Genomic DNA, 15,686 nt, shown 5'->3' with positions numbered 1-15,686 from the left:
AAGTTTTTTTTAAAAAAGGAAGAATTACTTTAGCTGATAATATATAAATGCCACTTGCTGTGCAAGAAAATAAAATCCTGTGATTTTCATTTTTAATAGTTGCACCCAAGAATTGATGCTCGAAGATTTGATGAAAATCTAGGAATGCTTCTAATAGAATTTTTTGAACTCTATGGAAGGAATTTTAATTACTTAAAAACTGGTATTAGAATAAAAAATGGAGGTGCCTATATTGCCAAAGAAGAAATCATGAAAACCATGACTAATGGATATCGACCATCCATGTTATGCATTGAAGATCCCCTACTGCCTGGTAAGATGACACATGTCACTCTCAATTTTTAACCCAGAAACTTTGAGAGAAATGTTTAAAAGAATAGTCTTAGATCTTGGTATGCAATATTTGTTTATTACATATATAGCGTAAGTTTTTTTTTTTTGGGGGGGGGGGCTGAAGGCATTATCATTCACAAGAACAAAGCTGTGGAATATTTACTGGACTCAATTTTTCCAGTGTGCTTATACAACTAAATATTGTATGTCTAATAACAAGGCATATTGCAGCAGTCAATGATCTTCACAGTAACTTTCAGTCATGTAATCATTTAGCAGCCATTTAATTTAACAACTTGGTCATTGGAACTGAACTTGATTGTTAAACAGCAGTGGTGTATTTGCATGTGTTGTGTTGTACTAGTTAGTATCCATAATACGAAAATATCACAAACACTTTTCTGGGATTACAAATCTCATGTTTTCCATGTATTTAGTCTGAAGTGGGAAACAGTATGACAAAGATAATAACTTTGTTTCCCTTTGGTTTGTCAATTAGTGATATAATTTATTTATTTATTTATTTATTTGATTTGTCAATTGTTTACAAGATAATAAGTATAAGTGTATACATAGTTGTGAATACATGAGATGGGTACATATAAGAAAAATAAAAGAATAGAGAAACAATAGGACAGGGACGGTAGGCACGTTGGTGCGCTTATGCACGCCCCTACAGACCTCTTAGGAAAGGGGTGAGGTCAATGGTAGACAGTCTAAGGTTAAAGTTTTTGGGGTTTGGGGAAGAGACTACAGAGTCGGGTAGAGTATTCCAGACATTGACTACTCTATTGCTGAAGTCATATTTCCTGCAATCAAGTTTGGTGCGGTTTACTTTGAGTTTGTATCTATTGTGTGCTCTTGTGTTGTTATGGTTGAAGCTGAAGTATTCATTGACAGGTAGGACATTGCAATGTATGATTTTATATACCATGCTTAAGTCAGACCGAAGACGGCGTAATTCAAGGTTTTCTAGTTCTAGAATTTCAAGTCTGGTGGCATAAGGTATTCTAGCAACGAGTAGAAGAGTGGAGAACTCTTCTTGTGAAATATTTCTGGACTTTCTCAATTGTGCTAATATCAGATACGTAATGAGGGTTCCAGACTGATGAACTGTATTCGAGTATTGGTCTAGCAAATGTTTTGTATGCTCTGGTTAGTAGTGTGATATTGCCAGAGAAAAAGCTACGTAGGATTAGGTTTACAACTCTTAATGCCTTTTTGGCTATGTAGTTGCAGTGGGCTCTAGCACTCAGATCATTAGAGGTGAGTATTCCAAGGTCCTTTACAGAGCTTGGGTCATCAACAAGGTCTTGACTATTCAGCTTGTATTTTATTTTCTGATTTTTTTGCCAATATGTAAGACAGAGCATTTATTTGTTGAGATTTGAAGTTGCCATTTGTTTGACTATTCGGATACATAGTCAAGATCTTTTTGTAGGGTAGCAGTATTGTCTGTGGTATTGAACAGCTTTACATCATCAGCGAAGAGAACGCAATTGCTCTTAATATGATCACAGAGGTCGTTTATGTAGAGTATGAAGAGAGTTGGTCCTAGAACACTGCCCTGAGGGACACCACTATTGACAGGTACTGGATTTGATAGGACTCTCCCGATTTTGACCATTTGTTGTCTGTTTGATAGGAATGCTTCTATCCAGTTATTCAGTTGTCCAGATATACCATAGGATTTTATTTTTAGGAGTAGTTTGTCGTGTACCACTGAATCAAAGGCTTTACAGAAGTCTATGTAGATTGCGTCTATTGCTTTGCCCTGGTCGAGTTGTGTCGTCCATATGTTTTTGCAGTGTAAGAGTTGCAGATTACAGGATAGTTTTTTCTGAAACCAAATTGTTTATTGGAGAGTAGGTTGTTTGTCTCTAAGTGGAGGATGATGGATTGGTTAATAATTGATTCCATGACTTTGCAGGTGACGCAGCATAAGGAGATTGGTCTGTAATTTTCAACTAGGCTTGGGTCTCCCTTTTTGAAGATGGGGATGACTGTGGCTTGTGACCATAGGTTAGGCAAGGAGCTGGTCCTGAAAGATTTTCAAAGATTATGCTTAGAGGTTTGGCTATGGCAGTGGATAGCTTTCTTAGAAGTAGGCACATATTTCATCCGGTCCAATAGATAGGGATGGTTTTAGATTGCGTAGTGATTTTTCAACATTGTCTTCTGTGAAATCGATATGTATTAGGTCATTGTTGTTATCTGTGGTACGGTTAGGAAATACTGGGCAAGATCCATTGCTGTTTACAAATACTGAGCGAAGAATGTGTTAAAGATGTTGGCTTTAATGGTGTCGTCGTTGCAGTCTTTACCATCAGGTCCTATCAAGGGAGGGATGGACCTTGAGTCTTTTAGTTTGTTGTTTACAAAATTGTAAAAAGCACGGGTGGAATTGGTGCTTAGAAGGTTTTCTTCTTGTTTAATGTGATAATTGGTGCATTCGGTCTTTATCTGGTGGCATAAGTTTTGTATCGGTTTTGAAATTGGCAACGTGACCAGATTTGTTTTTCCGCCAGAGTGATCTCTTTTTGGATTGAAGTTTCCTTATTGATATGGGTAATCTTCTTTTTGTTTTGTTTTGGGAGTTGTTGTTGGAACATATAGTATGATGACTCTTTTGATTTCAAGTAAGAATATGTTGTAATGGTCTTCAACGGTATTGCATCCAGAGAATAGAGATTGCCAATCAAGGGATGAGAGGTCGTTGTCTATAAGATCATAGTTGCCTTTTTGAAGTTATAATTGGGGATTACATCATTGAGGTGATTTTTGTGTGGACGTATGTTGAGACAAAAAGTCAATCATATTGTGGTCACTGCTGGAAAAGGGTTCTTTAGTTTGTATTCCGTAAATTAAATTCAAACTATTGCAGAAGATGAGATCGAGGCAGTTGTTTAGTCTAGTGTTGTTGGTTACTAGTTGTTCCAGTCCCAGATTTGTAATAGCATTGTAGAAGGTTGTGTGTATGATTTCAGTTGTACAATTATTTAGGTCCAGTCGATATGAGGTAGATTGAAATCTCCAAGAAAGATAAAAGGGTATGGGCAGGATGTAGCCCATGTTAGTAATGTATTTAGCTTGTTTACATGTTCGATGTCATAATCAGGTGCTCTGTAACATAGTAAGAATCGACTTGTGATATTTAAGGATAGTTCACAGATGATGGTTTCAGGAAGGGCAAGCTCCTGAGTAACTTGGATATTTTTAGATGTAAGGATTTTTATAGAATATAGCAACACCACCTCCTCGACGATTTTCACGATCTGATCGGTAAACATGATAGTCTCTTACTGTGGTAATGGAGTCGGGGAGAGATGCATTGAGCCATGTTTCACAGACAAATATAATGTCAAAGTTAGCCGTATTAAGGAGGATGAGAAATTCAGGTATTTTATTCACGAGGCTTCTTGTATTGAGTAGTTTGCATTTAAGTCCGGCAGTAGTTAGAATTGAGGTAGTTGGGCGCGCGTGCCTAGTCTTGGGTGATGGTGGATGGGTTGAGGTAGGGTTGTGGTTGAGGGTAAAAGTTGAGAATTGGGTTGCGTGGCTTACTTTTGATACAGTCAGCATGGTAGTCAATGTACAGGTCCTTCTCTCCATTGTCTAGACGGTTTTTTGAGTTCGATGCGGAGTACACGGGAGCGGGCACGTTGCTGTATGGTTAGGTCAGGGCGGCACGGAGGTTCTTGTGGTTGGTGTTGGTTTTGGCGAGTGAGTTTATAGTATAAATGAATTTACGTTTGCTTGATTCGTTTTTGCAAATGACCCTGCACAAGTGTGGGGCCACAGAGCCGTCTCTATTTTTGAGCTCTCGGTCTATGCGGAAATGTCAAGTATTTCATCAGCGGAGATGGTTGATGCTTGATAATCTCTGATGATGTTTCGGACAGTTGTGATGTCATCATTGACATTGATGTCTTCTAGTCCAGTGATCCCCAACCTTTTTGGCCTTGTGCCCGGTACCAGCATCAGCTGGGCGCCGCGACCGTCCCGGCATCAGCTGGCGCCGCCATCTTTTTGACGAAAAAGTGCTTCCGGTGACCTCACGAAGCGCGTTTCATCAAAAAGATGGCGGCGCTCGCGCTTTCGATGAGCTTTTCTGGGTAGAAATGGCTTTCTGCCCGGAAAAGCTCACCGAAGCGCTAACGCTCCATCTTTTTTGATGAAACGTGCTTCCGTGAGCTCTACCGGAAAAGCTCACCGGAAGCACTTTTTCATGAAAAAGATGGCGGCGCCAGCAAGCCAGCGCCGGTAGGAGTTGTTCCGCGCCCGGTACGGTCCACGGACCGGTGGTTGGGGACCCTGTTCTAGTCCAAATAAGATGGCGTTTGGACGTTTCCGTTCACGCTCAACAGCTTCTCTGATGAGGATTGGGATATCAATATTTGTCTGGGTTGTGTTTATTTGTGGATTGGGTTTTGGATTGGATTGTGGTTGATGGGTGGAGATGTGGTTTGTAGCTATTTGATGTTCTGGTTTTTGCGTTGTGTCTTTTTTTCAAGGTTGGTTATTCTTTCTTTTACGGCGTCCAGGGATGCTACTATGGTGTTGAGGGATGTTTTAATGGTTTCGATGATTGGGGATGTTTCAATGGTTTCGATGGTATCATCTCTTTCAGACAGATCCAGTTTGGGTATGCATGATTTGCAGAAATATGGATACTCATTGGATGATTCTAGGTATTTAATCATTTGCTCAGGTAATCCCAAGCAGTCATGATGAGTGTATTTTTTACACAGAGAACATATGATGGAGTATTTATTATCCTTTAGACTTTTGTAGCATTTAAGGCATGTGCAGGAGTCTTGTGGTTGATTGGTGGGGATTATCTTCTCTTTAGGTTGTGGTTTGACGTAGGATTTACTTTTTGGCATGGTAGGATTGGTAAAATAGTACGTTGATTGAATTAATTAAAGGAACAGTTTTGGGTAATCTATATAGCCAATATTACATCAAACAATATCAAACAATCAATTGTAGTAATCTCTCAAGTCAGATAATATTCCTGAGCAACAATCAGCCTGATCAATTAATTACTCTAATCACTAATCAATTAATTACACTAATTATTAATCACACTGTTCATTTAAATTCACTAAATCAATGATTTTGCTATTCAATTAAATTACATGAATTTTTGATATTTTAAATCTAGTCAGTAATCACACTGTTTGCACTAAACACTCTAATCACACTAATCAATTAAAAACAATAAATTAATAAAACAATTAATAAAATATTTTATAGAAATTGATTATCTAATCGTTGATATAGGTGATGAGGTAGAAAAGTTGTAAGTTTTGAGGTAATGAGGTAGTATTAGGAGTCTGCAAGGAACGGGTTGATTGGAGGAACGGGTTGATTGAAGGAACGGGTTGATGGTAGTCCTCAACTTACCACCAGTTGCTTAGTGACCGTTCAAAGTTACAACTGACCTCCAAATGGTACTTGTGACCTGGTTCCAAAGTTCTGGTGGCTGGCCTCTCCCCCTACAGTCACACACCGTCAAGCTCTTGGCAACTGACTTGCTGTTTGGCACATCCCATGATCCCATGAGTGGCATTTATGACATTTTTGCCAAAAAACAATGTTTACTTTTAGTATGGGGCAAAAAAAAATCCCATAATGAATGATGGGTTCATTTAACGACTGCCATATCCACTTAACAGCTACAAAAAAGGTCACAAAATCAGATTGGTCACATGGTGATCCACTTTACAATTTATGACCATAATGGGTAGACTCCAGTATGTTTGTAAGTCAAAGACTTCTTGTATTCAACCCACAGTATTGGATGTACCAAATGCTGGAAGCCAGAAAACATAACCCAAGAATAAGGGGGTTAATGTAAGAATAGAGTTAAAATTTGGTATTTCTACTCTGGGCTAATTTATTCACTCCAATAAGAAAAGGAGCTTAATATGCAAACTTGTACCTGATTTTAAATTGATACAAAGGAGTACTGAAATATTTCTTTAGAATTATACACAGAAAACAAAAACATTCATCCTGTTAAAGTTTGGATAGATCTTTGTAGAACAAATAACAAATATCTCAGATTTGCCTGGGATAATTTAATAATTTTAGAGAATTGTTATGTTTAGGATTCAGTGTGTATTCTCAATGCTGAGGTGAATTAGGAATACTAATCTAGTTAACAAGATTATGCAACCTGGTTTTCCCTCCACATAATTTAGATGTATCACCCTATTAGCCTTGCTATAGCAGAGTATTGTGGAAGTTGAAAACAGTAAGACTTGGAGATACCAGATTATCTAGCCCTAAACTGGCCTCTGAGAGCCATCTTTTTTTTAATGTATCAAATAAGGCAGGCTAGTAGGACTTGAACATGACTGAGTGCTATTTTTTGCTTGTGTGGTCTTGTTTAAGTAGTTTAGATTTGGTTGTTTATGGTGTAATTCCACAAAATTACCAGATAAGCTATATAATCACATTTTAGTTATGATAACAACTCTTTACTATACATAGGCCAAAGAATGAGTAAACTATAAATGATCTAATAACAAAGAAGTAGCTGTTATAGAAGTAGTTGTAATAGGAATCTGTGGATTGGAGTCTTGAAGATAGCTTTCTTGGTATGGGAAGACTTCCTAGTTGGTAAACACTGAATAAACAAGTAGCCAGATTTATATCAGAATGACATTAATACATATCAATAAAAATAGCTGGTACTGTACAAATATAAACTGCTTAATATTGACCTCCAAATCCAGTGCACAATAAAAGTGATATGGTTGGAGTTCTTTAAATTTTAAGAATGGTAGATAGAAAACTGGGATGGAGCATACTGTTAATTTTAAAGGAGTATCAGTTCTGTATGTCAAATAATAGATTAACTGGGAAGATTAGGCACCAATTTGTACATATGCAAGTCTATAGAGTGTATATCTCTCCTTGAGACATTTTACCTATTCCAAGAGTTTTAAACATTGTAAGCATTACAAGGTAAAAGCAACTTGGCATCAACTGTATAATAAGTGTGATTTTTTAAATTTTTTGCTATTACAGGCAATGATGTTGGAAGAAGTTGTTACGGTGCCATGCAAGTAAAGCAGGTTTTTGACTATGCCTACATTGTTCTAAGCCATGCAGTATCACCACTTGCAAAATCATATCCGAATAGAGATTCAGAAAGGTAACTATTTGAGAATGTGTTCATTGTATAGGTTGAGGTATATAGCCTTCTAAAAGCCAGGGCTGCATGTGGGCTTTGAGAGGCATACCAGGTGCTGAAGTTTAAAAAGTGGCAATCCAGCAGGAGTCCAGAGGTTTTTGAAGAATATACATTTAAGTTTCAAAATATAAAGTTAAACTGGAAATGCATGGGAACTTAAACTTTACATTGCACTTCCAGAATTTATAAGTATGGTCAGGGGAGGAACTTTGAATGTTGCAAAGAAGAATATATTCCATTTTTTCAGATAATTTTATAAAGAATTATATGGGTAAAGAATAAAAGTTAATGCAAGCTGCAGAAAAAATAAAATAAAGGGGTTGAAAAAGAAAAAAGCAAAAGAGGGAAGAAAAACAATTTTAATGGCTGTCCTGTCTCTAAATAAAACATAATCTGTCTTCTCTCCATAGTTCATCTCTTATGTAAAGAAAACAAAATCATAATCTATATTAATAAATCTTATTGGCAATATTCCAATAAGAACAAATAGATATTAACTATTTTCTTTTTTAAAAACTGGTCAAACAAGCCAATCTTATAAATCTTTCCTTATTTTTTAAAAATATTTTTGATCCCCTTCAAAAAAAAAGCTGTGGAGATAGTTTGCTGCTCATTTGTGTTTCAAAGCAAAAATATTTTAAAACTTGAACAAGATTTCTTTTGTACCCATAAATAAAATTAATCCTTTTGCTTGTCACTTCTAAAAAAAGTCCTTTCAAGTCACACTTAAGCTCTTCTGTATATGCACAGAAAAAAATTATCCAAATCATTTTCCTGATTTAATATATATTTATCTCCAGTAAGTATTCATCAGATCCCAATTGAATTTACATTTGTCCCCCTTCAAATTAGTTTCATAAACATCCACTGCAGTTTGTTTGTTCTTTTATAAATTCACTGTATCAATTTTATTAAGCTTCTGATCCATTCTGTCCCAAATTTTAGCTGAATTGCACTAAGGATTTTCTGCTCCATTTTCTTTATCCCGTCTAAGAAACCCCACTCCAAAACAATCTCCATTTTTCCATGAGCAAGTATCTTCTAAATAGTTCAAAACTGTATTTCCAAATTCCTCTGGTCCATTAATAATTATTAACTTCACAAAATACATTAACTAAGCACCCTTTTGCTGCATAGTACCACAAATCTTATATTTTTTGGACCTTGAAAATCAAATTTACACTTTTTAAGGAAAGGGAAACTCACCTGATGAATGCAGTAGTATCTTCCCAATCCAAGAGGTCTTGATCTCTCCAATATGCAAATAATAAAATAATCCCAAAATTATATGTGATTGAGATATAAGGGTCAACCAAGAAATGTGTCCATAAAGACTGTTTTGCAAGTTTGAACTTGATGTAAATTCCAACTCACAGCCATTCTACTCATAAGCCAACTATAACAATGATGGTCTCCATGGTCTACTCATGAGGAGCTGCTGTGTGGGGTCATGTGGATAATGTCATTGATCACTCTCTTGTTCTGGAAAGATTACCTGACTGGAATCCAGCATTAAGTAGCAATTCCTCTTGCAAAGCTGTCTTGCTAGCTAACAAAAGTCAGCAAGGAATTCACTCATCATGGCACGTACAGGAAGTATAATATATATTTAATTTTGGGGCTGCATAATACTTATCCTCTTGTAATACAGCACCCTGGAAAGAAGAGCTAATATCAGTTTAAAAACCTGAAATTGACATTGACTGTGTGCAAATCTTTTTAAAAGTTTTTTTGCTCTTATGTTATCTATAGTGAAGTTTAGATTTAAAAAAAAAACAAACAAACAATGTTTCACTGTTGCGGCTTGATTTCTTATCTTAATCAACATCTCTTCTAGTACTTTAGGTAGAATTATTAAAGTGACCGAAGAAGTGATTGACTACAGAGCATGGATTAAAAAAAATTGGGGAAACAAAGCTAACTTTTCATCTGATCTTGGCAAGTAAATATATTGATACTAAAAACTAAATGAGATATTATTTTTATCATATTTTTCTGTTTTTTATTTTCTTATCCCATGTTTCAGTATTCAGCGTACTTCAACACTTCCCCCAGTACTTTGTTACCATTTGTTGGTATGAACATGTGAATCCATGCCTGGCAGAATATTTGATTCCTGATTTTAATTTGTTGAAATAATAAAATGCATACTGTAGTTCATTTGCATGTTACTTCAGGCTTAAACATCTTTGATATACTATCTGACTTAATCAGCAACGTTTTATTCAGTAAAACTAACAATACTCAAAACACGGCTATACTTATTTTAAGTGAAAAGGAAATGTATTGACATATAAACATATGTACCACCAGATGGTCAGCTGAAAGACAGAGAATCAATATCTTCAGAGAGTGCAACCCAGAATAGAGATGCCGAATTGCTTTACAACCAACCTTTGACTTTGTCATTTACTGATATGCAACAATTATCATCAGGTTCATCTGCCTCTTCAGTGTCATCTCTTTCTGGAAGTGATGTTGTAAGTTTTATCATTTTGCTATTTAAGCTGCTGTCTACATACATGTGAAAGTTAATATCTGAATACGATTACAAGCTATTTTATAAGATCGCAAATACAATTATTACATGTTTACAATTTTACTCTAAAATATTTTTTAGTTTTTAAAAACATTTACATGTGTGGAAACAATTCCATAGTGGGTCCTTAAAGACAGGTAGATACCACAGAAAACAAAGAAGCCTGGATAAATTGTGCCTTCTCCACAAATGAATATCATGACTGCTGATTGAAATGTAGCAAGTAGCACATGCGATAAAAAAAATTGTCTCACTAGCTCAGTCTTGATATGAAAAATCAGTTGTAGTTTTGCCTAATGAGGAGAATAGCTACTGGCTAGTGTTAGGAACTGCACTTATTTAACTTGTTTTTCCAGTCTAGTAATGGAAGGTCAGAAACAGTTATTTTTGCAAAATATTTGTTCTCCTCCAGAGAGCTTATTTCTGTAACATGTTCAGTGCAGAATCATCCTGCTTTAAATGTGTCAACACAGGTTCTTTATATATAAAATAAAATCCCATATTTTCTCCTTTTATGTAACATGAAGGATTCTGATACTCCACCTTGCACAACTCCTAATATATACCACTTCAGCCTGCAAGCACCATCTCCACTTACGGCTGGAATACATCCGGCATTAACTATGCCAAGTGGTAAAAATCAGTCTGTGCCTGCAAGAGCATTGATTATGGCCACGAATAATCAGGTATGTGAAACCTTCTCTGTTTAATTTTCTCACGCATTTTGAAAATAATAAACAAGTACATTACCGAAGAGAAAAAAAACTACTGAATTAGATACAAAGAGAGCAATTTGTAGAATGATTGAAATAGATGAAAATGAACAATTCCAAGAAAAGTAATTTTAAATCAGTATAGCAAACCTCAAAAATCTTGTTAGCTAGGATAACTAACCGTACTGGAAATTTCAAGATTCCTATCTGATTTTATTTTATTTTATTCTATTTTATTCAAAAGAAAGTTAAAATACAAAACTCCAAGAATTTTTTTAAAAGACAAAAAACAAAAGAACAAAACAATTAAGACACTAAAAAAAGTGCATCAAAAAGGAAAAAAAATCAACGCGTTATTCCCATCATTGAATACTGATATACATTACTACAATATTGGTTCCCAATATGAAACAGGCTGTCCCCCAAATTTTAAGCTAGTAAATCTATCTGCAAATTATTGACCTGTCCTATATACTATATTAATGACAAAATAGTTAACCTTCAATAACAATAATAATAAAGACAAGGATAAGGTTTCAAAACTGTTAAACTGTTATTGTAATCCACACATCGAAAGTTTGTCACAGCATCCTATCTATCCCAAATCGTCCCAAAAGTTAAACTAATTCATCCTAAAAACAAATATCCGTATTTGTTACTTAATGCCATCTTGATACATTGCTACTCTGTGTAACTTGATCAGGGAACAAAAAACACTGAAGCAGAAGGAAACAAGAATGATATTATCTGAATATTTCAATGCAAGGTTAAAAGAAAAATTTAAAAGAGAGATAAACTGCAAATATTCAAAAAATTTTGTAAATTCAAAAAGTACCAAAATCCTGTGGTGAGAGTCCAATATTAATGTAAATCAAATGAAAGTGCTTTACGATACAGAAATACAGAGAGAAGAAAGGTTACAAATGAAGGCAAATATACAAAGAACAAAAAGAGTATTCAGAGCAACATAAATTAATAAGAAAGAAAAGGGAAAAAAGAGTACAGCAATGGCTTGAAATAAATCAGCATCTGCTGGTCCACTGTCAATTTTTAAGAGCAAAAAACAATGTAAAACAATAAATTCAAAATGTGAATGTTAAAAACTCAGGCAAATGAAACTGCTGACAGGAAGATGGATCCCCCCCAATGATTTTCCGATTGCTTCCAGAGGGAACTGGAATCTTCAAGACTCCCCAAATAGGTCTCTGACCATCCAAAACTCATGGGTCATTCCTTAGTGCTCCCATTCAAATCCAAGGAGCAGCACTGCCAGAAAACCAGCTTTGGCAGCAAAAACAGCAGATTGCTGGTAAGAAGTGAAAATTTCTCCAAAAGTGTTAGATTTGTCAAGCCATAGTATTAAGATATCAGAAAAATATGATCAAGCTAAGAAAACAGAAATTGATGAAAAAAATATTCAACTAGCAATATTGAAAGAAACAATGGTCTGGATTTTGCCAAACTACGACAGTATTACTTATTCATTTAATACATGATACTCTTTTTCTAAAGAAATGTTTATGTACTTTCTTGTGCAAGGATGGCCATGTACATATATAGAATACCAAAAGCATCTTTCTGACATGATTTCTTAGTAATTGAATAAAAAATAAATATTCAGAATATTGGAATATTCTAAACCATATTATCACATAATAATCTGAGAAAAAAAAATTCCTAATAAGAAAAAGCAAAGGAAAAACATAAGCGTCAACATGTAACAATAACAGTAGTGGAACAAAAAAAAATTAATTATGTATTTATGTTTTTAGTATCTGTTCTGTTTTTATGATTAATTAAAACAAAAGATACTAAAAAATATATTAAAAATATTTTAAATAATGTTTAATATTTTTTTTAGTATAGGTTTTGTTTTTATTAATCAAAAACAGAACAGATACTTAAAAACAAATACATAAATTAAAATTTGTTACACTACTGTCACGTGACCACCATGCCACGCCCAGTTGGTCATGTGACTGCCAAGCCATGCCCAGTCAGCAAGTCTCGCCTACCCGGTCACATGACTACCAAGCCACACCCGCAAATTAGGCCACACCTACAGAACCGGCTGCTAAGAAATTTGAATCCCACCCCTGTGCAAGCTCTGGTTTCCAATGCTGGCCCGGCTTAAGGGAAGTGGAAGTTCCTGCCAGCTCACACTCTTACTCCAAAGACGACTTCTCGCTTTTTAGCACACCCCACCTCCCATGAAAGGCGGGCTAAGTAGAAGCCATAGTTCTGCATGCGCGTACAGACACATAGACCAGTCCGAGCTTGGGGACTTTTATCCGCATCCAGGCTGGCAAGCTTCCAATTACGTCCAGGCTTGGGGGAAAATCCTCTCCAGGCTTATGGTTAGTTGTCCCCTTGGCAAATTGGCTGGAGCGAGGTGTCCTGCAACCAGGTGATTGTGAGTTGTCTCATTTCGCTGTACAGTAGGTTAGATGAAAAGGTGGAATGAAGGCTTAACAGATTTGCAAATGACTTTATCTCTGAATAGGATACCTAGTATAACACACAAAAAAGAGAGAAGACTTACTCATTAGTATGCCATGAAATGCCTGAGACAGTAGAAAGGCTGTGTTAGGAAAAAGACTAGGAAATGTTAGGGGATGTTTAGATGTTAGGGAAAAAATTCTACAATAAAGCCTGGATATTGTTAACCAAGGAGGGGGTAAACTCTTCTTCAGTGGATATATGTAAATAAGTCAAGGACCGACATTCATTTGCCATAGTGTTTTAATTTGGATTCATGCACAAAGAAAAAGAAATTGCTTAAGTAGCTTCTTCCAATCCTGTGATTCTATTATTTAAATTCCTAGCTACCTTTTTAACAAATTAGTTGTGACTAACCTTAAATATATATTTATCTGTCATTTACTGTAATAATCCAAACTTGAGTTTACCAAGGTGTAAATTCAGTGGTCAAGTTATGCTTCTCTGGGAGTAGGTAGAGTAGGCAAGGGCATTTCTTGCCATTGAGGTCAGTTCTTCCATTATTAGTTATTATAGTGATCAGTCTTCGAAAAAGACATCATTTCTTTAAAGAACTTGTGCTTGAATCCAAACTGCTGCAGACCCCTACTTCAATGAATATTGATAAAAACTTTATTCTACTTTTGAATAATTATTCCCACTGGTGGCTTATAAAAGTTGAAAAGGATTGAGGACAGAAGGGATGCTGCGGAATGTCACAACTTAGTTTCCAGGGCCAAGGTGCAGTCGTTCAGTGTAGTCTTCTGAAAACTGATTCTGACTCCTACTTAGCAAAAGAAATTCAACATGACTACACAATCACCATTATTAAAATGCTAAGATACCAAAAAAGAACAACCTTTCATTATCTCTCTTTCCAAAAAAGCAATCTATCAAGATGATTAAAGATGATTCTGTCCCAGATCTAGGCATAAAACCAAAGTGAAATGGCTCCAATTAAAAATGTCTTTCAAGGGTTTGATACACTGTAGGTAACATCCTCACAAATACCCAAAAAAGGCACATTTGCAATAGGTCGATAGTTGTTAAGCCTCAAGTTCCAGAGAGTTTCTTGATCACAAACATTTAGCCTTATTTAAACCTTTAATTAAAAGCTCTTGTCATAAATGGAATCCAGTGAAATATATTTATATAAAGCAGCATAAAATCTTCTACTATTTTATTAACTTGTAATTAAGTACCTCTTTCATTAATTATTATTTCACAAGAAAACGTAGACAACTCAGAGGTAAGTATTCATTCTTAATTCCTCATTTTGATTGAAGGACTAGCTATTTTTGTACAAAATTACTTTCTATAATGTCATTCAGTTATGAAATAGGATCTTGCCCCATCAACCGGTAATAAAGGTAATGTCACTGTCGCTGATAATCCATTATTAAAGTTAATGGTAATAATTAGATTAAGTTACATGATAAAACTTACGCATTTCAGTTTTTGGCATGCAAATCTCTTCAGTTTTCATCTTTGAATAATATAAATCTATTCTAACTCTTTAAAGCAAAAGTATATATAAATATATAATATATGAATATATAAAAGTATATACAGCATCAATAATTTCATAATGTCATTGGACCCAGAAAACAATGTCTAAAATATTCAGATTAATGGGGTGTTGTGCTGTAAGTTGTCCAGTAATTTAGATCACAGAGGATTAGAGTTAGGGTGCCACTCTCTCTCAATTATTTGTATCTTGTCTTTGCAGGTAAGTTTCTTGTAAGTCAGCCTATGAATAAAAAAATATAAATTAATGAAATCACAGCAATGAATGTTAACATAAAAAGTAATATGTCTCCTCATAAAACAATGGATGATGAAATGTCTCATACTTAAAATGTAAAACAATTGTTTCAAACAAACTCAGAACGGTTGAAAAATGAAATATTTTATAAATTGGTCTCATATATCCAGGGGTGGGATTCTACAGGTTCGCACCTATTCGCTAGAACCGGTTGTTAACATTCTAAGCAGTTCAGGGAACTGGTTGTTAGAAGAAATTACTGACCTAATCCTGTAAGGAAGGCAGGAAGGAAACATTCTGGTGTTGCTTACAGAAACTGCCTCTCCATTAACTCTTATTACATTCTTGGCAGGACTAGACTTCCTGTCTCAGGAACTTCTCTGGAGTTTTTTTCCCTTTCTTTGCTGGTACTTTGCTTGTGTGGAATGACCATTCAAAGTTACAATGGCACTGAAAAAAGTGACTTATGACCATTTTTCACACTTACGACTATTGCAGCATCCCCACAGTCATGAGAGGCCAGGCGAGGAGATGCGTGCCTCGATATGAGTGATATTGAGTAGGCCACGCCCAGCCAATTACATGACCACCAAGCACACCCATCCAGTCACATGACCACCAAGCCACGCCCACCAACTAAGCCATGCCCAC

The 15,686-nt window shown here is 35.5% G+C and overlaps 1 protein-coding gene across 2 annotated transcripts in view; it reads left to right on the top strand.

Annotated features, from left to right (window-relative positions):
- TENT4A (terminal nucleotidyltransferase 4A) overlaps positions 1 to 15,686 on the top strand; it is a 42,275-nt gene that overhangs the window by 23,422 nt on the left and 3,167 nt on the right. For both annotated transcript variants that reach the window (XM_026672524.2, XM_026672522.2), the window contains exons 7-11: positions 100 to 313; positions 7,375 to 7,501; positions 9,378 to 9,478; positions 9,854 to 10,020; positions 10,607 to 10,765. In XM_026672524.2, coding sequence (XP_026528309.1) covers positions 100 to 313; positions 7,375 to 7,501; positions 9,378 to 9,478; positions 9,854 to 10,020; positions 10,607 to 10,765 — 768 coding nt within the window. The remainder of the gene's footprint in view (positions 1 to 99; positions 314 to 7,374; positions 7,502 to 9,377; positions 9,479 to 9,853; positions 10,021 to 10,606; positions 10,766 to 15,686) is intronic.

This window comes from Notechis scutatus, chromosome 3 (genome assembly GCF_049901735.1).
Source record: "Notechis scutatus isolate UNSWTSFEM ecotype Mainland chromosome 3, rNotScu1.2, whole genome shotgun sequence".
Lineage (NCBI taxonomy): Eukaryota > Metazoa > Chordata > Lepidosauria > Squamata > Elapidae > Notechis > Notechis scutatus.
This window is presented reverse-complemented; position numbering and strand designations above follow the sequence as displayed.